The sequence below is a fragment of the Anabrus simplex genome, chromosome 13, assembly GCF_040414725.1.
Source record: "Anabrus simplex isolate iqAnaSimp1 chromosome 13, ASM4041472v1, whole genome shotgun sequence".
NCBI lineage: Eukaryota > Metazoa > Arthropoda > Insecta > Orthoptera > Tettigoniidae > Anabrus > Anabrus simplex.
This window is the reverse complement of record NC_090277.1, coordinates 49,428,051-49,452,824: the sequence shown is the minus strand read 5'-3', so window position 1 is coordinate 49,452,824 and position 24,774 is coordinate 49,428,051. Positions and strand designations below refer to the sequence as shown.

Genomic DNA, 24,774 nt, shown 5'->3' with positions numbered 1-24,774 from the left:
GATCAGATTGCTTTGAAACCAAAAGAGGAGTGCAGCAGGGAAGTGCCTTGTCACCACTGCCGTTCATCATCATCATCATCATCATCATCGTCATGGACCAGATCATAAAATCCATCAAAGAACATTGCAAAGAGCATAACACTCTAATATTTGCAGGTGATGTTCTGATCTGAGAAGAAAAAAAAAAAGCAGAAGTACAGGAGAAACTAAATCCTCTACGGTTCTGAATGCTAGCTGGCATCTGTTAAACATGAAGAAACACTACACATCATGGAGATACGTATACAGTAGAAGTCTGCTATAGCGAGTACAGTATATAACAAGAACCCTGTTATAATGACGGATTTTGTATGTCCCTTCAAAATTCCTATATTGAACTGTGTATTATCCTAGCCCTATCACTGACACATCCGTTATTATGAGTGATTAAGTGTGCGCGATTTTTTCCGTTTTCGATATTAATGCACGCAGCGATTATATTGCATGCAATCGATCATCTTTGGTATCGTTTCCTCGCTATGTCTACTAGCGAGCTCTCTCGTCGACATTCGGAGTCGACATGTCGGAGTCGATTAGTAATTCCCATTGATTTTGTTCTGAAGAAAATGGAAATGAAAGAGAAGAACATGTTTTCGTAATGAATGTGTAAATAACGTTTCCAATAGCAGTTGTTAATTTGTTAAAAATAAAGGCTGAAGTAAATGATCGCTTAATTTTAATGCTTAAATTCCGAAATTAAATAAGAATGGGATACACCTCAAGATATGGCAGAGTGCATCATGATTTCAGAGGTTAGTTTTATATTTTCCCGTGTCTAGTTAAATTTTGGAAACGCTATTATCATGTAAATTTGTAGCAAGAAGGTTATCATCTTTCTCCTGGCGCTTGAAGTATGTTTTTATTATATATATAGTACGGTTAAGTTAGGTTAGGTGACGCTGTTTGAATAAGAAAACTGAAACGTTTACCACAAAATATGATCGATCATCTTCAGCACGGTACAGTTTTCTTGTTATGTGCACTTGTGAGTTCTCTCGTCGACATTCGAAGGCGATGTCTGAGTCGATTAGTAATACCCGTCAACTGCTGTTTCCTAAAAGAAAATTCAAAATGAAAGAGGATAACATGTTTTTGTAATAAATGCGTAAATAACAGTCGATAGCAATTGATAACTTGTTAGAAATAAAGGCTGAAGTAAACGATCGCTTAATTTTAATGTTATATACGGAGATTAAGTAAGAATATGCTACACCTCAAGATATGGCAGAGTACATCACTGACTTCAGAGGATAGTTTATATTTTCTCGTGTTTAATTAAATTTTGGAAAGGCTGTACCCATGTAAATTTGTAGTGAGGAGGTTATCATTTCTCTGCATGTGCTTGAAATATGTTTTCATGATACATATACGGTTAGGTTAGGTGATGCTGTTTAAAGAAAAAACAGGAACATTTGCCACAGAGGCCTCTCGAGTGATACTATCATTTTTTCAGAATGAAATTAAACATATTCTTTCATCTAGTATCGGATTTTGAAAAATGAGAAACGAGTAAGCCGTAGTGTGGATATCATCTGCGAAAACGCAAGTTTTGAACAAACCGATTGCAGTTTCATACCGATTTTAATGTGTATGGGGTTTTCCCTGACTTTTACAAAATTCGGATATAACGACAATCCATTATAGCAAGTAAATTTTTCATCATTATGAATTCTCGCTATAACGGACTTCTACTGTACTTTGCCAGGCACTCAGTCTGGCGCAATGTGGTCATATCATGAACGGTAATGTCCGAACAATGATGGCAGTTGCGCCCATAACCAAGAAAATATGGGAGCCTTGTATATGCTGGTACGGTCATGTCATAGGTACTGATGAGCAATCAGTGGCCAAGATTGCCGTGCGCCTCAATTCAGATGGACATCAGCCCTGTGGGCAACCTAAGAAGTGGTGGCTTGATCAATTGAAAGAAGGCATGCGGCACACCAATGTGTCTCCTGCTGCAAAGTGGGATAAGCACTAAGGAGGAGGAGGAGGAGTTAATCAGCTATAAGAGCAACTCATTTTAGCTTGAAACTGTCAGGATTTCTGAAATAAATACAAGCTAAGATTCTAATCAATTTTGTCAAAAATACTTTTTTTAAAAATTTGTTTTACACTGCACTAACACAGACAGATCTTATAGTGGCAACAGAATATGAAAGCACTAGGACTGGACCATGGGCTTAATTAAGGTACAGCCTCTGCCAGCATTTGTCTGGTGTAAAAATGGGAAGTCACAGCAAACTGGTTGTGATTTTTGTTTTAAGAGGAAGTACAACTAGGTAACAATCCTCTCTGAACAAATTAAATGCAAAAAAAGAAAGAATTAAAATAAAATAAATTAATTTATTCAACAGAGTAATTTGAGAGTGATTTTAAAAAATAAAACAAAAATTATTTTATTAAGCCAAAAAAGGTCACTAATGTATGAAAAGGGAGTATAAGTTCCCTGAGTGACAGAACACTTGAAATTTATACACTCTTGATTAATCCACTCTCACACATAAAGTGAATGATGAGATCAGCAGTATTCGTGTCATCGGCTGGTATGAGTTCGAGTGTCTCCTGCAGGCCAAAGTTCCATCTTAGGCCACAGAGATCAGCGAACTCTGTGAGGATGTGGGATATGGTGAAGTCGGCACTACAAAAACACACTGGGGAGCTTTCCCCCTTTAAGAGATAAGAGTGTGTAGATTTTCCATGATCTACCCTCAACCTAACGTCTTCGGGGAATGCAAGCTCACAGCTATGCGACCCAAACCGTGCAGCCAACTCGCTCGGTAACAAAACTCCATCCAATAGAGATTATCTTGTCCAGGAATGTTGGCTACACACAGAAGCTAAGTAAGTAGACTATTTCAGTGAGAAGGAGAGTAATATAGAACAATGCTCACCTAACGGGCTCTTCAATACCCTGTTTGTCCTTCCCAAGACCACCTCCACTCCAGCCCATGAGGCGAAGCAGTTTGTTACCAATGTTTTCTTCACCTATGGTTTGGTTCTCTGTTGAAGCAGCGGGATCCTCTTTCTCTATTGTTGTACCGTCCGTCAAGATCTTTGCCTTGATCTGAGGGAAAGAATAAATACAACAGACTTGAAAATTACAATATAAAGAAATTAAAATACAACTTACACCAAAAATATTTTAACCACAAAAAGTAACAAAGCTGGGAAGCAAAACCAGCTCAGCGGGGGCTGAGAAGAAATTGGAGTGATTAGGAAAGAACCAATTAGAAACAGGAAAGAATTTCCACCTGTCAATACTTATTTATTGCACTTATTATGCTACAGGACTGGTTTCGACCCCTTACATAGGGTTATCTTCAGCTGAACCATACATTCATACCTATGTCATGAAGCTATGATTAAGATTATGTTTTCTAGGGAATGCCATATGATAATAAACATTTGGTCACATCCAAATGGGGCATGTCGTAACGTGAACTGGCGTATATGTCACTATGTGCAACATCCCTTGGTCGCCTCTTATGACAAGCAGGGGATACCATGGGTGTATTCTTCGTCTGCATCCCCCACCCACAGGGGGTTATGTCACTAAACGCAATGTGTGCGTGTATAATTTAAAACTTTTATTTTAGTTCCTTCTCTTTCTGGTCGGGTGTGATTTAGCTATCTGTTACAGGATGTGGCTGCTTGCATACAAATCAAATCGTGAATACATGCGGTCGACCTTGACTCGTGATTGGACACCTTTCTTCCAGAAACATGCAAGCCAGTTTCGTAACTTATTCCTTATGTCTATAACCGACAACATATCAACAACAGCTAGCCCGTAGTTCAAACCAAGGATCAAAACAAGTATACACGAGGCTCATAGTTGAACATGGAGTAATTTTCTAGGGTGTCAATACCTGTGGGGATAATACCGTACGTAATCCGACATATCTCACAGATTTTTCCAGAAAATTTGAGCTTAGAAATTGGCATGTAAGCTATATGATTAGATTTAAAAGAACTTTTCAAAATAACTGCCAATGGCCATAGCCGTGTTGAAACACCGGATCCCATGAGATCTCCGAAGTTAAGCAACATTGGGCGTGGTTGAGAAGTGGATGGGTTACCACGCGCTGTTGGTGGGGGGTAAGGGAATGGAGGAGCGGAAAGGAACTGGCCACCCTACCGTACGTAAACTCCGGCTCAGGCGCAACTCTGCGAAGGTTCGGACCTGCCTTCGGGAAGAACACACCCTCACCTCACCTCACCTCACCTCACCTCACCTTCAAAATAACTAGTGGATCTGTGCTGCTCTGCAGCATTCAGCACTTCTTTCCATACAATATTCTCTGTGCTATGACCAGTCGGCTGTCTCTGATCTTAACTTAACATTTGTGCGAGATAGTGCAACATACCTATACAATATTGGCCGAGGCTGAATACTGGTTCGAGTAAGTACACTACCCACTTTTTCAAGAATTTGTCCCTGTACTTTTTAATGGTAATACAGAAGGCTAATTGACTTGATAACTTCCCGTCTATACGTCTGTAGACTGTTTTCTCTTAGCAGCATGTAAGATATTAGAAATGGTCTGCCAACTGTTGAGTATATTCAGAAGCTGGGGAAGGTCAGAGAATCAAGGAGTATCTAGCAGAGAATAGTATTCTTCCATCATCAGAGGAAGTGTATACTCTCTGGCTTCACAGGTAGTAATCAAACATGGCTGCATGCAACGACATTACTAAGGATGAAAATCACATACAGTATATCAGAATATTAATTAAAGTGTTAGTCGCTTAACAACCTAGAGTACAGAATGGATTGCGGGTAAGGGTAAGCTTTCACCTGCAATTACTGGAGTGATCATTCAATGATTTGGTTTTATGATTACTCATACTTGGCTATCAATGTCTCATGATTCACAGGCAGGTAATTCCAGAGAAAATAAAACAGAAATGAAGAAAAACAGTTCAGTGGAACGGACAGACGGATTTGCCAAAGATGTTTTTAGTAAACTCTCTTAATATATAGATAAGAACCTCCAGAATTAGCATACCAGATTGCATTTTATTATGTTCCATAACACGTTACTGAATATTACTTAAAGTATTAAAGTTTGTAGGATTCCATTTATAAGCTAACTATGCTACCTTGCTCTTCCCAATTCCATTTCACTGCACAGAAAAAAAAAAAAGAAAAAAAAAATTAGGCTTCCTTGTATTACACAAATTTTTATTTAAAAGTATACCTGAAACTGTTTACTGAATAATAACATAGTTCTTTTTAAAAAAACTTACAAACTTTGACTCTCCTCCCATTACACGCGACACGCTTCATAATTGGTTCTGTATTGACTTAACAATTTTTTAAACATTAAAATCTTTCTTTAAAAGAAATTATTTTAATTGGTCCAGATTTTCAATACATCTAGACAATCCACTTAATTATAAATGGAAATTACACTCATATTTTATGAGCAGTACGTATACAGCAAAAGCTTGTGAAGACGTTTCTGCACGGGACAAGGAAAAAGAACGTGTTAAGCAAGAAAACATACAACTGAATACACAAATAAAACTACCCAACAGGGATATGGAAACAGTAGATATGATTTTTTCAAACACGAGGGCATTTTACGTCGTGTATCCACGGGTACAGTGAAAACTATTATCTACCATTTCTAAAGATGAGAGGAGAATATTAAAAGGTGTGAAAAACATGAAAGAACAAATATGAAAACATTTTTTTTTTTGCTAGCGGCTTTACGTCGCACCGACACAGATAGGTCTTATGGCGACGATGGGATAGGAGAGGCCTAGGAGTTGGAAGGAAGCGGCCGTGGCCTTAATTAAGGTACAGCCCCAACATTTGCCTGGTGTGAAAATGGGAAACCACGGAAAACCATCTTCAGGGCTGCCGATAGTGGGATTCGAACCTACTATCTCCCGGATGCAAGCTCACAGCCGCGCGCCTCTACGCGCACGGCCAACTCGCCCGGTGAAAACATTTTCTGCTGGGGGTTATAAAATAGCAAACGTGCAGTGAAAGGTGTGAAAAACACCAGGCAATAAAAATATGAAAACATTTGCACGGGGGCCAATAAAAATATGAAGGTATTATTGCAGATCACACTCTTTCTAAAAACAAATGTTAGTAGAAGCCTTTTATTTTGGGATACTGGGTTATTAAATATTATTTTCTGGTACACTTTCAGACAATGAATTGGAAGTTACACTCAACCATGTGCGACTGCGAATTTGGCCGCCATTTTCAAATCGACAAAACTTTGATTCGATCAACTCAAATAATCGAGTTGAAACTCGAAGGTGCAAGTTTCAACATTCGCGCTACCTCTGCACACTTAAAGATGCGGGTGCCAGTCCACTTTCTGATAGATTTTAATTTTGTCCTCATTAGTATGGAATTCCACAACATTTTCCGAATCCACAAATAGGCTGTCAAAAGACATATGCACCACCCTAGTCAAATTCACATGATTATGTTCCTAATCCAGATGTAAGGTATTAGCCGTTATTCTTCACTGTACCACCCAACACAAAATAAATTTCTAATTTCTGAATGGAATGCAAAATACAAGCACAAACAGGCTCACTGTGCTATTCACCAATCTCACTGCTAACCGGCAAGCAAAACTGAACATTCCTGAGGCTAACGGCTCGTTCCCCAAAGGTGCAACTTATCCTTCATGTTCAGGAATTCAAGGCCTTTTCCCGTTATCACGCAATTGTAGAGAGGGCTCTTCTTACCCAAGCTGGAAATCACGTTCCTTTCACAAGGGATGACAAGTAACATTTTCAGGGCTATGAAAAATGTGATCGTACTAAGTGGCAATAGTGAAAATTTGTGACACGATAAGTGAGGTATTTTTATATCGATTTAATATGAGAATCAGGACTTTGAATTTATGATGTGCTAAGCGGAAACATGTGTTAATAAAGAATGCTCTAACGAGGTTTCACTGTATATTACATAGTTTATTTATATATATCATGTCAGAAGCAGAGTTACATATATATAAAGGTGTACAAAAAATTCTATAGAAAATAAATAAAAAATAAATTGTGCACCAGAAATTAGCAATGTTGAGTTTGTTCCTTGTCGCTTCAAGCAGCTCTTTCTCAAAACAATATTGTGGTCTGGGGAATGAACAGCAAAGAAGTACAAGATCAACCTGATGCACTGAATGAGAAAACTGAAAAGTACAGTACGAAAATCAGCACAAAGAAAAGCAAAACCTTGGTGATATCAAGAGGAGAAAGACAAGGGAAAGGCATAGTGAAAATTAGTGGTCAAAGCCTTGAAATTGTGGGACAGTTTCAAATACCTAGGAAATGACTTGATCCAGAATACAAGGCTGGACATGAGATTAGCAAGAGGGTGCAACAATTAAGAAGAATATTTTACAAAAAAGAAAGACACTGCATGTTGTTTTATACATTTTTAAGTATGTTTGTTATTTTCCTCCCTTATTTTATTATGTTTTATGTGACCAACTCTTTTTAAGATTTCTTTATTTAAGATGTCTTATCACAATATTCAGTAGCTGAGGATGACCCAACGTGGATCAAAATATGCCATCACCATCATCCTCCTCCTCATCCTTTATACAGCTCCTGCTGGGTCAGGGCATTGATGGTACTTCTCCTCCTTCCACCATTCCTGTTCCATCATTTTGTCCCAGTTGAGGCTTCTTCTTTTTGCACTCCTCTTTATTTAATCAATCAAACTTGTTCTAGATCTTCCTTTCACTCTCTTTCCCCCAAACTTCATCTCCATCATCTGTCACACCTTGCTATTGATTCAAGTGTAATGGACTAGTATAACTTGGAAACAATTCTCTAACCCATGGGTCTGTCTGTCTGTTAGGTCATCAGCCCAGAGGCTGGTTGGATCCTCAAATAGCACCACCAAAGGTTATGCGGTTATAAGGAAACCGCAAAAACCAATGGCAGCACCAAAATAAGGCGTACTAGGCAAGACGAGGAGTGAGGTAGTTTGCCATTGCTTGCCTCACTGGGTCAGAAAGTGCTATTGCAGCACGACTGACCCTATGAGCAACACCTTTCATAACACTCAGATGCACTAGTCATGCTCTGAATGCCATTACTCAGTACCACCCATACCCCAGCAGCTTCCATATTGTCACAGCCATGGATGAGGCTGGGACTTCGGTGAAAGCTACACTTTACTCTGGCCTGTACCAAGAGATGGATACAAAAGTACTGTATCCATCAAGAAATGGCAGCCAGGCAATAACCCATGGGTAAATAATGGAAATATAGAGCTCGATTATTACTATTTTTATGACTTGTGAGGTGTGGCTATCTATTAGTATTCGTATTATTATTTACATAGTTATGTAGGGACTTTATTTGGTATAAATCGTGATCGTATTATTAATGAGGTTATGTCATGAAACATCTGCTGTATGTATATTAATATGAGTTTATTTAATTAAGAACATGTAATTAATAGTATATAATTTATTAATACCTGTATATATGATGTATAAATCCAATGCAATGATGTGCAACACACGGTAATAGTCCAGAACAACGTATCTTTGGAACTAGAAAGTTCCATTCATTGTAAATAGGTTATTGGAGACTCTCAAAATTATGAGAAAACATGTTATGTCATATTCTTCTAGAAGCCTGGCCAGGCAATGTATATAAAGAGGCAGTCTTGAGGGTTGAGTGGAGTTGTTTAACGAGACTTGTAGTGAAGTCGTTAGCCGAGTGCCTGAAGTCAACTTTGTTGGGTTGGTAGTTGGTTGACATGCAAGTGTTGCAGTCTCCTTCTTCTTATTCTTAGCAGTGTTTTTGTTCAAGAGGGCAGTTATCAGTTTGTGTGTGTATATAAAATTTGTAAATAAAACTGTACACAACTGACAGCATTTTGTGTGTGCATCTTTGTAGTTACAACACTATTTATTGCCTTCACTTTGTTGCTTGTAGTTACAACACTATTTATTGCCTTCACTTTGTTGCAGTCATTTCCGCCACAGCAGCATCACTAATCAATAATCTAGCATCGGAACACCTCGGTCATCTTGACTGTTATTCAAGAGCTCTCTTCAGAGAGGTTATGCCATGAAATACAGTGGCGGTCAAAATAACAGAGCCACCTCTATTGACGGGATTAAAAACTAGGATATATATTAGCTCACAAAATCTCCGCCAGTGCCGTGTTGTCAGTCCGTTTTAGACAACATCAGGGAAGACGTCGCTGCTATCTGTAGTCGTGCGAAAGGAAGCGTTTGAGCTAAACGTGCGAAAAGAGGCATAAAGGTAAGAATCTTATGGGTCAAAATAATAGAGCCGATTTACAGAAGTCCCGTTCAAATTGATTTTTTGCAGTTGTTTTGGGGGCTAGCGATATTATTTGTCAACAAACCTCCACTCAATATTATTTTGTATGTAAATTAACGTTTGGTTTTGTTTACATTCTTCTAGATGGGCAGAGCAAAGCATACAAGTGATGATGAGCATATAGTAATGTTCCGGATGTTCAAAAGTGGGATGTCCATGAATCAAATATCCAAAGATTTACACGTTTCGCGAATACAAGTCCAGAACGCCATTACACTGGCAAAACAAACAAAGCCACCGGTGGAGAACAGGGGGCAGCATCGTGTAACTACTCCTCCCGTAGACAGACTCATCACTAGGGAAGTAAAGAAAAACCCATTTTTGTCAACACCACGACTGGAAGCCATTTTGTTTAGCGACAAAAATGATGTTCAACCATCAAACTCAACGATTCAAAGACGACTGAGATCCACAAAATTGAATTGGCGCATTGCGAGACAGGAGCCACATGTTTCAAAAGCTAATGTTCGGAAAAGGTTGGCCTTCGCCCGGAGAAATGAACAAAAACCTAATATTTGGTGGAAGAACATCCTTTGGTCCGATGAATCCAAGTATAATAGGTTTGCCTCAGATGGAAAAGTCTATGTGCGCCGCCCACCAAACCAGGAATTTAATCCCAAGTTCACTTTAAAAACTGTGAAATACGGTAGTGGAAGTGTTACGATATGGGGATGTTTTTCATGGTACGGCGTTGGTCCAATACACCGTATCAACGGCATAATGAACGCACAAATGTACAAAGACATCTTGGCAAATGTGATGCTGCCTTATGCTGAAGAGGAAATGCTGCTGAAATGGAAATTTCAGCACGATAACGATCCAAACCATACTGCAAGGATCATAAGGCAGTTTTTTCAAGATCACCATATCGAAGTATTAGAGTGGCCACCTCAATCCCCTGACGCATCACCCATTGAGATCTTATGGGAGATCGTAGACAAGAGAATTGACCACTCAAAAGCTACATCTTTAGATAAATTTTGGGAAGAAATCCAGAGAGCCTGGTATATTATCAGCAGCGACGAATGCAGGCATTTAGTCGACTCTATGGGTAAGAGGTGCAGGGAAATCTTCAAAAATAAGTGTTATCCCACGAAGTACTAATGCACTCCTATGCAAAAATGACTGTTCCTGTAAATTTCATAAGACTGAGATCAAGTACAAAATATTTGTGTCAATTGGCTCTATTTTTTTGACCCTGTGGTCTGGTATTCTTTTGAATATTATTGATTAGTTTGAGTTGTGTTATCTATATAACTGACTATGGTACAATGTGACTCTGTTGTAATGGTTCCTGTACAACGTAAAATTTTGTTTCCATCATAGTACAAACATGTCTAGTGATAAATTTGCACTTTCTTCCAAACCTTTGCCAGGTGGCTCTATTATTTTGACCACCACTGTATGTGCTTTAATGCTTTCCGACATAACTGCTTGTCACAGTGCTAAAATTGATGACTTTCCACTTGCTCAAAGGGAAAGATAAGATCTAGTGAGAGAGTTAATATACCCACCAACAGGAAGAGGAAGGAGCGCACTATCCCAATGAAAAAAAAAAAAGTCTGACTCAGTTCACAATTCCTATGACGGAAGGTAGCATAACGGAGAGGAGGCTGCACAATGTGTATAAGTCACAGCACTCCACATCTGCCAATGCTTGGTGCATGCTTTCCCTAGCACGACACTTAGCAACAGTTAACAGTGTCCAGATGGCCCCTCAACAAGTGTTGATGCCCGTCTTCATGATGAAGCTGGGAAGCAAAAATGAGCTCGTCGAAGGCTGAGAAGAAATCGATGTTAAAGACCTGGGTATGGCGAGGAGACAGCTCATCTATTTGAAGACCGCGATATATGAAAAAGAGGAGATGGTCCTTGTCCTTTTGTGTAGTCATGTTTGTCTTTCTTTTCTATTGCTTTTCTGATGCTGACATAATTGTTTTTATCCTATTATGTGTTTCATTTCTTGCTTCCACTCTTCTGGCTTGGGTTGTGAATCAAGGACCTTCAAGTTTTCTATCTCTCCACCACTCCCTTCTTTCCTCCAATATTTCTTCTACTTTTACTGCTCTCTTCATCGCATCCATCCACCTCTTTCTGGGCCTTCCCATGTCTTCTCCTACTGTATTATTTTCTTCATAAATACTTGCTTTAGAACTTAGTCCTTTTCCATTCTCATCGTGTGTTTGTACCATTTCAGCTTACTGCTATCTTGTCTTGTAGTTTAGGGAATTAAATTTGCCCTCTTGATTTCCATGTTTCTGATTTTATCCCTTTGTGTCTTCCCAATTATTCCTCTCTAATTTCATCTCAGCTGCTAGAATTCTGCTTTAATTGCATTTTGTTCTTGTCCATGTGGCCACCGCATATATAAAAACTGGTGTGCAATACAATGAGTACAGAATTTTCTTGCATTTCTCTGGGACGTCCTGGTTCCACACTATACCTCTCACACACTGGTACAACCTACTGGCTTGTTAGATTCTCTTACCAATTTCTTAATTTATTTTCCCATCTTCTGCATATATACTCCCCAAATATTTGAAGCTTTTCACAACTTTCAATGGTCTTCCATTTACTTCAATATTCCCTCTTCCTTCTCTATTACCTCTCGTCATTGCTACTTGTACTTCCATTTCATCTTTCCACATATTACTTGATATGGCACTTGTTAGTTCCTTATGATCAGAAGAAATCCTTTTTACCTTTGTAATTGTTCATATTCCCAGTCTATTACCACTTATATATCTGCCTCCGTAGCATAATGGTTAGCATTATTAGCTGCCATCCTTGAAGGGCACAGTTCGATTCCCAGTACTGCCATTTAAAAATGGCAGGAGGGTTGGTATTTGGTCAGAATGGTACAAGCAGCTCATCTCCATTGGGGGTGTGCCTGAAAAGAGCTGCACTACCTCGAGATGAGGACATGAGTTTACTTTACCACTTGTATAAACTTCTTTTCTTTTTGTCTCTTCCCTTTTCCTACAACTTTCTTCTTATCTATACCCTCACCAGGATTACCTGGTTCAAGAAATGGAAGAGATCCAAAGGAAAGCAGCACGTTTTGTTCAGGTGATTGATGGCAAACGAATGTGTTACAAAAATGTTCCAGTCTTTAGCCTGTTTGAATTATTGCTGATGTTTTTATGAAAATATGCACATTAAAAAACACTAATTTCAGTAATAAAATATATGTGTTCTACGTTTTCCTCATTATTTTATAATGAAAGAATCCCTCCCCTCCCCGGGCAATTTTAGTGGGGTGGAACCTTTGAGATAAAATCGTCAGCGCAATTTTGCACCATGTGTCCCTTATTTACAGGACATCTTCAGCTTGAGAAGATATATTACATATAAAATGACATTAGACATATTTAAAATAAAACTGATAACCTTCTAAAAAGTTCTAAAAACATTATGTGTTGCTATTATTGTCCTCTTTTTTCTTTGTGCAGTTTTGAGTACTGTGTCCTCCTGATAATGTTTTTCTGTCGTATATTATTTTAGTTCCATAACTTAATAATTTATGATTAAAGGTATGTAAAAATCTTCATTTAGCTGTCTAAATGTAATTGATTTGAACAGTTAAACCCAGCTGGGGGAAACTCCTCTTGATTGTAATTATAGTACAATATGGATGTGGAATGCTGAGTCCACCAGTGTAGCTTGATGTTAATTTATTTTTAGGAGTTTCCTCGCTGGTCCCTTTAGAATGTGTCTTGTATTGCTGGTGACTGCAGTAAGTGCAGATCAGTAGTAAATAATAATAATGATGATGATAATGATGATGGTATACGCATACCTCCCAACTTTACAAAACCAAATATCAGGAGATTTTGATATGAAAATCAGGAAATACAGTTGGTCAAAACTGCTTATTCTACATGTCTTGGACAATACAGGAGCACTATCATATATATAATAACATTTATTGTCTCAAAAGCCGACTGTTGCTATACGAGGATACAAGGCTAAAAATTACACATCTATATTCTCGCACAGGAAGTGCGAGAGTGAGATGATCGGTCTCTGATAAGCCTTCTGAAAATAGTATGAACTCATGCTCCACATGTGTGAATCAGTCATGCACTTAGATGCCACTACTTAACAAATGCACAGATTAATAGGGCCTATAATGCATCACGCGCCTGCGTGATTACTGTTGATAACATAACCATAATAGGTATTTTATCTGATCTTGTATACTTGTCTAAATCTAGATCCCTCGTGATTATGTGAAGCGCAATGCTATTTTTATCAAGTAATAAAATTTCCCAGAATTGTCTCCAAATGGCTCCTAGCCCTCTCCTAAAATCTCTAGACAAGTTACTAGTTGGTATCTTTGAAATTCTGTCACTAAATTACTAAAAAATACTCAAAATCTAGCGACTAATCTCTACAAGACTAGACTGATGTGAATGAACATGAACATAGCACGCGAGAACGAGAGATTGACAAAATTGATATACCTACACGCCGCGATATACAGGTGTCAATAAACATCGCACATTTGCGCACATTTCTCGTATTATTAAATGTCAATGTTTCATTTGAAAGCGGCCAATGAGCGAAGGACTTCCGGCCATTGGTGTAAAAAGCTGAAATGGCAGGATTTGAAAACAAATGTTTGAAGTTCACCGAAAACTAAGCTAAAATCGGGAGAAATAATAGAATAATCAGGAGGTGGGAAAAACTGTCGAAAATCAGGAGTCTCCCGCCTACATCGGGAAAGTTGGCAGGTATGTGACTTTGATATCCACTTTACCTTGAGCGTAAAACAATGTTCTTGCAACTTCTGTAATGCTTTAACACATGCAGCATCCTTGGCCGACTTATTGTTGTGCTCAATTCCTTGTGCAACGATATTCCGATTGACATACAATTTGCAGCACCTGAAACAGCAAAACATGCAATTCCTATAGTAAATAACCGAACATACACTTCTCATTTAAGGAATAGCAGAACCGAAACTGTCCATGGAGTTCTGAGCATTTTCTAAGGTGGACAACAACACATGAGCTTAGTTTATACACTGCCTTTTTCCTATGCTGCTAATTCCATTTCAAACCAGACAACTACACACAATGTTCAAGGGGGGCAAGATGGAAGTGCGAGTGAGACTGAGAAAAGCTGTGTGCATGCTCCATCGTGTACTACTCATGACGGAAACAATTGGTTGGAACAGAGATCAGTCTGTTCTGAGTGAGCGTAAATGACGATGTGCAGGAAAAGCAAGGTTGTGATTCAAAGCAGGGAAAGGGATGTTATCACAAAGGTTGTGAAATGTTGCAAGGAAGGAAAGACCAGAAAATTACTTCTGGAACCGTTAAATAAGTCATAAAATAAAATGGTGAAATACTCAGACAAGCGCTGAAGTTCAACTAAGATAATTAATGTATTCTTGATCAGGACTTTGAGTAACATTTTAGGCACAATTAACCTATTTTATTTTAACCTACAATAACTCACATATACGAAGAAGCATCTCTCTTAAGGCCCGCTCACACCTAGCGGAACGGAGATGCGCTAGTAAAGTAGAACCATGGTATTTCACAGGAAAATATTCTTTTACTGTGTAACAGATGTAGTGGTTCACACTTGCGCCTACTGCAAGGGCAACGCGCTGCACCAAAGAAGAGGAAGTTGTTTGCCTAGTATATTTCTTCCGCTCCTCCTGCCGGAATTTAACTTCAGTAACGTTCATAAAGTATTCGGGTGTTTTCGTAACTGCACTGTTTGCTTCCTCTACAGATGTTCACATTCCTGAGAGACGTTTGAACAGTTCGGTTCAGCGGCAATAGCTTAAGTTTTAATTTGATAAGTCATTACTTTTAGTTATAAACTACATTGTTATTCATAGTTATTTAAAACCACTTAAGTTTTAGTATATTACTAAGACTAGACATCCTTAATTTTAATCATTGTTTAACATATATTTTCATGATTTCTAGTTATGTGATGATGATTATGATGCTTGTTGTTTCAAGGGGCCTAACATCAAGGTCATCAGCCCCTAATGATAAATGAGACAAAATTTAAGGACAATTTAAAAGTCCAGAATTCACCCACTGACCAGAATTCAAAACGCGATGATGAGGTATGAATGGATGAATATTAATTTAAAATAGTCAGCGGATCCAACTCACAATACTGAAAGTTAAAAATAATTCCAAAATTGATCCAGTGACGATGAACAATGATTATGAACTTAAAACAATCAGTGGATCTGACCTGCAATGCCCCACCTTCCCAGAAACTATCTTAAAACAATAGTATTACTGACCAAGGGGCTGCTTCCAAAGCACATCCTGAATCGCTGATATCTGTTGTATAAAGGGGTCCAAAATCAAGGTAAACGGTCCCTCATAATGATATTTATCACTAGTAAAGTAGAACCACGGTATTTCTCATCTAGCGGCACTAATCAAAAGTAACGTAGACTCACGGTGTTCCACATATTATGGTACAACTCACAAGTGATGTGCGTAGCACAGGTAACGCAGACCTACGATGTTCCTCACACAATGGTGCCACTCATAGGCAACGCAAACCCACGATGTTCCTCACCTAGATGTACTAACCACAGAGACCCGAACTATCCCATGGTGGAAAATTCTAAATTCCCATGGAGGGAATTAGATATTTTTCACCAATAGAGCATGTCAAAAACATATCAGATGTAAGGCTCTATCCCATGGTGTTCCTCACATAGTGGGTACTTATCACAGGTAACGCAGATCCACGGTGTCGCTCATATAGTGGTACTAATCGCAGACAACACCCAGACCCTTGGTGTTTCTTACATAATGGTACTAATTATAGGCAATGTAAGCCCGTGGTGTTTCGCATATAGTGGTACTAATCACAGGTACTATAAACCCAGAGTGAACCACTCTCTACTGCTACTAATCATAAACCTATTGCGTACCTAACATAGTGGTATGACTTGCAAGTAAAGGTGACCCATGATGTTCTTCGCGTGATGGTACTAATCACAAGTAGTTTCATGGATCTAATTCAATCATCCCCTGGTCGTCCCTTTTAGCCACCTCTTACAACAGGCAGGGGATACCGTGGGTGTATTCTTCGTCTGCGTCTCCCACCCATAGGGGGGAGTTATTATTATTTTTTTTTTTTTTTTTTACAATTTGTTTTACGTCACACCAACACAGATAGGTCTCATGGCAACGATGGGATAGCAAAGACGTAGGAGTGGGAAGGAAGCAGCCGTGGCCTTAATTAAGGTTCTGCCCCAGCATTTGCGTGGTGTGAAAATGGGAAACCACAGAAAACCATCTTCAGAACTGCCGACAGTGGAGCTCGAACCCACTATCTCACGGATGCAAGCTCATAGCTGCACGTCTCTAATGGCACGGCCAGCTCGCCCGGTAAGAGGGTGGACTAGTTATGTTTATGATACGTATGCCACTAGGGTTTTGTAATAAATAGAACATTCTTCAAGTAGTTGAAATAGCTGTTGAAATTTCGCAATGCCCAATCAAAAATACACTTTGAATTTCTATTCATGACACAACAACGATTGAAACAGTGTAGAAAATTCACCATTTTTTGATAAATTAATGCCATGAACCCAAAATCTCTGACTCTGCCACTATTCTTCCCTTTCAGCATCTTCAGTCGACAGAGCAATAGCTAACAAGCAATCCTTTAGTTATGTTTGAATGGGCCAACGCTTCACGCACAACTGACTGACAGTTTTGACGATAGCTTTAGAAGCTGTGATCAGAGATATGGTCACAATATCCTGACTCTTACCATTCCTACAAAATCTTGCATTAACTTGATGAAAAAGTGGCGTACAACAGGTTCGGTTTGTAATGTACAGAGAAAGCAGAAAAGATGCATTTTAATTGAACATAAACTTGGGGATATTTGGGCGCAGTCAGAAGCAAGTCCCAGAAAATTACTTTATCGTCTAGGGGATGAGACAAATATATCCATAGGGTTGGATTAAAAAGCAACCAGACTGCTGAAATTTTGACAATATAAAATAGGGTATGTGCAGGTACTTCACAGGACAGATTTCACTGCCAGTATAAGGTTCTGCAACTGATTTTGTGTTAACTGTTTACAATGGAAATTTGGATCCACAGCTAATGTTTACGTGTGATGTGGCACAGTTCCATCTTTCTGGACATATAATTCATCAAAATGTGCGATTGTGGAGTACTGTACAGGAACTGCCATTGCATCCCATTAAGATATGGGCACGGTGTGCAGTAAGCGTGTGGCGGATAATTGGGCCCATGGTTTGCGATGACAGCATGAATTCAGATGTGTATGCGAGAACAATTTTCCATTTTTTAATGAATGACAGAGGAAGAAATGGATTATGGATATTTTCAAGAGTGCAGTGCCACAGCTCATATTGCTTTTAATTCTATAGACATTTTACATCCAGGTTTTGATGACCAGATAATTAGTACAGGTTTATGGCCCCCTAGATCAGCAGACCTATCTTACTGAGATTATCACCTTTGGGGAACTCTAAAGGGCAAAGTCCCTAACTAATACCTCTACTATATAAGAAATGAAGGCTGAAATAAGATGTGCAATACAGTCGATTACCAAAACGTAATTACAGAACGCGGCAAATAATTTCCAATTTGGAAATATGGTAGATTGCACTATTACCCGCCAACCTTGGAGGCCTGAGTTCCATTCGCACTCCTGTCAGAGATTTAATATTGATGGTGGTGGCGGGAGAGAGGCTGATAGCTGAAAAGGTGAATGCAGTTCATCTGCCATGAAGTGTATATGTAAAGAACTACATCACCTACAGTGATCGCAATACTATTCTTTACTTCAGTTGTACTGTCACTCCAGTAACTTCCGTCCATTATATCCATCCAGCTTTGTTTCCTGTAATGCTTACCTCATCCATATCATGGGAGGTGGGCAATGGGATGAAGATTCAGAAATGTCAAAAAGATTTGAGGGAACAATACTTCAGATATTATCTTCTGTTTTCAACACCATTACATTATGACCACTACAGTAGCTCTGAATGCCCTACAGGAATCTTGAACAGTGACTAACGGTGACTGGTGAAAACCTTAATGACAGAGAAGGAGAAGTCCTTTGGTACAGCAAAGCTGACAGATGAGGCACTCCTCCCCCTTTGGGTTAAACAATATAAAAACCACTGCCTTGTGGTAAAGAGGGACATTTAAAGGCTAATGGAGATAACTCCTACAGAAAAATTCTGCAGTCCAGCGCAGATAGGAGGCAGCCCTCCGCTAGACTATGGTGCTGTGGGCCAATAACTCTCACACCCGAAACAAACTTATTACAGAAACCAGACAAAATGTATGCTAGACAGATTTTAAGGAAACGGCTTTTACCACAGACAGGGACATAGCTAGAGTTAACAAAATATGGAGAAAGGTGAAAGCATTGTCCATACATAGAACGCATGAGCATTTTCATCAAAGCCCTATGTTCTACCTAGGAACCAAGCTATTCAAGATTCTGAGGGTGATCGGGATCAGATACCGTGAACAAAGAATTACCTACAATCTGTATAAAAATCCGTCTGCAGTGATAAGAATCATGGGCTTTGAAAAAAAGAAGCAGCAATCCAGAAAGGAGTGAGGCAAGGCTGCAGTTCCCCACTGCCCCCTCCTTTTCAATATTTACATAGAACAGGCAGTAAAGGAACTCAAAGAGGAATTTGAAAAGGGAATCGCGATCAGTGGAGAGATAAAAAATTAGATGTATGGCTTTTCAGGCGTTTGCTCTATTAACCAGCGTTTTGTCTTAGGTCTGACACTAGACTCTTCAGAGTGGGATGCGTCAGACCCTACCCACTGACGCTGGGGTGTATGCATGTGAACTTATCAGAAGCCTATTTAAGAGGCACAGTCTGATAACTGCATACGGGAGTTAAAACTCCACAAAGTTCACCTGCGTACACCCCAGCGTCAGTGGGTAGGGTCTGACACATCCCACTCTGTGATTAGTCTAGTGTCAGACCCAAGACGAAACGCTGGTTAATAGAGCAAACGCCTGAAAAGCCATACATCTAATTTTTTGTCTGATTTTTGATACGCTCTATTGGTGGAAAAATATCTAATTCCCTTCATGGGAACTTAGAATTTCCAATGGAGAGGAAATCAAAAGCCTGAGATTTGCCAATTATATTGTTATTTTATTTGAGAGTGCAGAAGATGTGGAGAAATTGCTGAGTGGTATGGACAGAGTCTTGGGGAAGGAGTACAAGCTGAAAAAAAAACTCAGTCCAAAACAAAAGTAATGGAGTGCAGTCGAACAAAGTCAGGTGATGCAGGAAATAGATCAGGAAACAAAGTCTTAAAGGAAGTAGATGAACATTGTTACTTGGCTAATAAAATAACTAACAATGGCAGAAGTAGGAACATAAAATGCAGACTAACACAAGCTAGGAAGGCCTTTCTTTCTTTCTTTCTTAAGAAAAGAAATTTGTTCACTTGGAACATTCATGTAGAAGTTAGGTAAAAATGAAAAGGTTAGCACAGGATAAAGTAGCATGGAGAGTTGCATCAAACCAGTCAATGGACTGATGACTCAAACAACAAGAAGTCAGTCAAGTGTTTACCTTTGCTTGCACTGAACATTAATACAAGAACAAGATTCAAAGTATCTGAAGGCCTTAAATGGATCTTCAATCATCCTGTCATTTTGTCTGCCTACGTAGTGTAAGAGGTAGTGCTATCAGCTGCCATCCTTGGAAGGCCGGTTTTGATTCCCAGTATTGTCACAGACATAAGAATGTCAGGAGGGCTTGTATGTGGTTACAGAAGGTACATGCAGCTCACCTCCAATACGAGGGGCGAGCCTGAAAAGAGCAGCTGTACATCGAGGATTACGAGGACACGAGTTTTGTCCATCTCCTTGCCTGAGGGCCCCAGGCTCAATTCCCGCTCAGGTCAGGGATGATAACCTTCACTGTTAACTCCTCCGGCTCAGGGACTCTGTGTGTGTGTGTGTGTGTGTGTGTGTGTGTGTGTGTGTGTGTGCGTGCGTGCACGCGCGCGCGCCACATCTTCACGTGCGGAGGTCGCCCAAGAGTGTCAACTGGTAAGACCCCGCACTAAGCCACTCTGGAATGCATAAACCATTACATTACTACACTAGTGTCCAAAAGGTAAGCAAAAGTTACGAGTAAGCAGGGCAACAGGAAATAGACCTCAAATCGCATGACATATGCACCTACCAACCTTAGAGTACGTGTTCGCTCTGTATAGGGAAGGAGTGTTCCCTGCTTTGACTAGCAGCGTAACCACAAGGTAAACACAGCCAGTGCCTGCGCCCCATATTCCCTGTTATAGTGTGCAGAGTGTAGCCTCGTGGTGAACATGACAACATAATGGCACGACGCCACTTTGACTCCATTTTGCAGGGTAGAATACTCGGCCGCCTGGAAGCAGACCAGACACAGACTGAAGTCGCCGTATCCTTGAATGTGTCACAAAGTGTCATTTCTAGGTTTTGGAGACGATTTTGAGACACAGGAGATGTTAGTCGTAGGCCAGTACCAGTTCAACCAAGAGTAACCACCCCACAGCAGGACCGATATCTGGCTTTAACCGCCCGACGAAATCGGAGTGCACCTGCAAGACAATTGTCGGCAGAGCTTGCAGCCATCTCAGGGGTTGCCATTTCCTGGCAAACTGTGTACCGGAGGCTCAGAACAGCAGGGCTGTTTGCCCGACGTCCAGCGGTGTGCATCCCGCTCATTCCAGCACAGAGACGGGCCCATTTACTGTGGAGCCGTCAACATCGAAACTGGACCATGAATGAACGGAGGCATGTGCTCTTCACAGATGAATTCCGCTTCAGTTTGCAGAACGATTCCCCTTGCGCATTAATCTGGAGAGAACCAGGTAGCCGATACAACCACAGGAACATCATGGTATGGGACCAGTATGGTAGTGGTGGCATCATGCTGAATGCCTGTACGGAGCTGCACATCTTCATGGGTGGGCCGAGGAACATTGTTAACGCTCGGAGATACAGGGATGAGGTGTTGAGACCACATGTTCGACTCTTCAGAGGTGTGGTTGGTCCAGACTTCCTCTTAATGGACGATAATGCCCGACTGCACTGCACTGCTGGATTAATTTCTGGCTGGGGAAGACATTCATTGCATGGACTGGCCAGCGAGGTCTGTGGATCTGAATCCTATAGAACATGCCTGGGATGCATTGGGGAGGCGAATTGCATCCCATCAGCCTCCACCAAGGACCCTCCAAGACTTTCTTATTGCCCTTTTGGAAGAAGGGGATCGACTGCCACAAGAGCTCTTGGACCATCTGATAGAGAGCATGCCACATCGCTGCGAAGCATGTGTGGCCATTACGGGCAACCATACACCCTATTAACAGAATATTTTGTTGTGGAAGACAATGCCAAGTTTTGTTATTTGTTGTCAAATATTTTGTTGTGGAAGACAATGCCAAGTTTTGTTATTTGTTGTCAAAGGTGTACCTTAGCTATCAGAACCCTTTTGACACGTTTTTTTTGGACAAGTTGTGACATATGGTGTGTGAGTCAGCTTCCGTTTGTTCAGCAATCCATCCGACATTCTTATCAGGCGGTATGGCAATGGCCTCGTTTAGTGATTATGCTTAACTTTTGGACACTAGTGTATTATAATATATATGCAAACACGCGCATTAGGACTATTTTGGATCTGAAGATGACCCTGTTTTGGATATCTGCTGGTTTAATTCCTACCTGTTTCAAATCAATTTTTATTTCACCAATCCATTTCATTGAATCTGTTTTGGCTTTACTACTGTTTTCATAGATTTCAACTATTTGTTTTGCATTCTTTTAATGTGTCCATAGAATCTTAACCTGCGTTTTCTAATGCTACTGTGAATATTTCTGTTTTGTTTGATTTCATATCTGTCTCCAAGTCGGTATTGTCCATCGGCAAGTTTTGGGGCTAGAATTTTTCTTACGATTTCGCATTCCTTTCTCTCAATGTTTTCAATGTCTGCTTTCCTGTTCAAAATTAGTGTTTCTGACCCATAAAGACATTCTGGTTTAATGACTGTATTGTAATGTCTTAGTTTTGTGTGCTTGGAGATAAAATTTTTGTTGTAAGTATTTTGGCTTAGTCAGTAGCAGTTTCCATCTTTTGGCATCCAATTTAATTGGCATTTATTTTGAGTCCATTTTTCTGAATTGTTTCACCAAGATACTTAAATTGTGATACTCTATTAATTTTTACATATTTTGTCTCCATGAATTTTGGTGCTTTTTTGTTGCAGATCGTGTATTTTGTCTTCTCAAAAGACCCTGAAGAACAACTTTTTCTGCAATTTCATTCAATAGTTCAAACTGATTGGGCTGTTGAAATGTCTTGGGTTAAGACTGGTATGTCATCTGCAAATGCTAGACAATCTATCGCTAATTTTCCTCTGCCTATTTTGAGGACTAATATCCGTTTGTGCCATTCTTGTATAACTTTTTCAAGAACGCAGTTGAAGAAAAAAGGTGAGAGTCCATCTCTTTGTCTTAATCATGTTTTGATTTCAAAAGGATCTGACTTTGCCCACATAAACTTAACCTTGGACTCCGTGTCCGTCAGTGTCTGTTTTATAATTGCCTGGTCAGCTCATCAGCTCACGTCGGGGTTTAGCTCTGAATTGAGTAAGAGCTAGGCATAGCCTTGCGTGAAACACTGCGGTGGGAGCCCGCAACCTTGAGATGGCACGTCCCAATGGGTGATAGGATAAGTTCCTGTAGATATGCAGGACAGGTGTGAATAAGGCATAGTCAAATTAGCACTCGCGGATCAACTGAAGTAATGGGAAAGATGGTCAACAACCTCAAAGGCAGAAGAGAACATATTTCAATGGTAGAGAGGATGGAAGAACCAATTCGAATCCACTTCACATCTGACTTGCAGCAAGCAGCAAAGTGGTCAGCAGCACCTGATCACCAGAGGTGCAGGTGGAAATTCATGTTCTGGAACAAGCTGGACCTTGGTCCATACATGTGATAATCAAGTGCCATGATGCATGGCAAAAATCAAACTTGATTATTATTATTATCCTGTCATTTTGATTCTTTCTCAAATACCCCAAGTTGTGTACGTTGCACTGTCGTCATCTCGGAGAGCTTCCCACTGAAAGCTGATATACACCAAGGCTCTGCACTGTCTCCATTGCTCTTTGTGTTCGTCGTGGATACAATCACATGAGACCTGCAAAGGAGTGTCCCTTGGGCTCTGTTACATGCAGATGATGCCGCACTTGCTGATCCCACCACTAGAAGTGGACTGCAGTATCAAGTTGAAAACTGGAACAGCCATCCCTCACAATACGGTCTTAGACTAAACAAAAGGATGATCAAATAACTGGAAACCATCCTAAACAACGGTTTCACCCAAGATGATGGAGAGCCCTTAACTCATAGCGGACCGTGGACAGCGTAAGACGTTTAAGCTTGCTCCTATGTTGCGGGCCGTGGACGGCATAAGACGTTTAATGTTCCGCGCGAAGCAATGCTGTTTATATTCGTCATCTATGCATTCTTACACCTTAGTCAACGTTACTGGTTGTAGCAGGAAGTTGGTTGACCTTGTTGAGACAACCGTCGCGTTGAGTGGGCTCATGTTTATCTCAGCAGTTTTAGCTGGAAAATCTCAGAACTTCCTCGCGCGTCAAGATTCCAGTGCAGTGTGTGCCGTTCTTACCGAGTGTAGTATAATGGCTTATAAAACAAAGTTTCTTACGGAAGATTAATTATTAGATATTGTTCACAATGATTATTCTGGTGATGAACTTATTCCTGAAAGAGATTCGGATAGTGAAAGTGAGAGTGACGAGGAAATTCCGATTTCCGAATCCGATAGGCCTATAGAGAAAAGTGAAGTGCCTGATACATATCATCCTAGTTATTGTCCACCCGTTCCACCATTTACAGAGAATTCAGGTATAAACCTTCAAACAGAAAATAAGCAGGATATTTTGATTTACGTGAGTATTTTCATGAATGACGAATTTTGTCAGTATGTGTGTGAGCAGACCAATCTATACACGGCCTTTCACAAAGAATTTGATCATGCAATCGTGGAAACCGATTAGTCCAAAATCCTGATATAAAAATGTACCGGACCGAAGACCGTTTTTCATACTCCGATATTGTCTGATACAATATTCCGAATATGCTTCCTTCATATTCTTTCATTTCTTCACTTCGGTGACAGTAATCATTATGCCGAAAATACAGATGGGCTGTATAAAATTAGACGTATTTTGAAACCTGTGACACCAGATATCACACCCTAAATATTTACTAGAGCTAAGCACAAAGTATCATTCTTCTAACATTTATAGTTTAGGAGTAATTGTAAATTGTATTAAGTGATGCATG

The 24,774-nt window shown here is 39.9% G+C and overlaps 1 protein-coding gene across 3 annotated transcripts in view; it reads right to left on the bottom strand.

Annotated features, from left to right (window-relative positions):
• The window catches only part of LOC136885040 (uncharacterized), a 125,095-nt gene that overhangs the window by 18,350 nt on the left and 81,971 nt on the right, over nucleotides 1-24,774 (bottom strand). For all 3 annotated transcript variants that reach the window (XM_067157427.2, XM_067157429.2, XM_067157426.2), the window contains exons 5-6: nucleotides 14,150-14,276; nucleotides 2,934-3,106 (exon numbers count right to left, since the gene is read on the bottom strand). In XM_067157427.2, coding sequence (XP_067013528.2) covers nucleotides 2,934-3,106; nucleotides 14,150-14,276 — 300 coding nt within the window. The remainder of the gene's footprint in view (nucleotides 1-2,933; nucleotides 3,107-14,149; nucleotides 14,277-24,774) is intronic.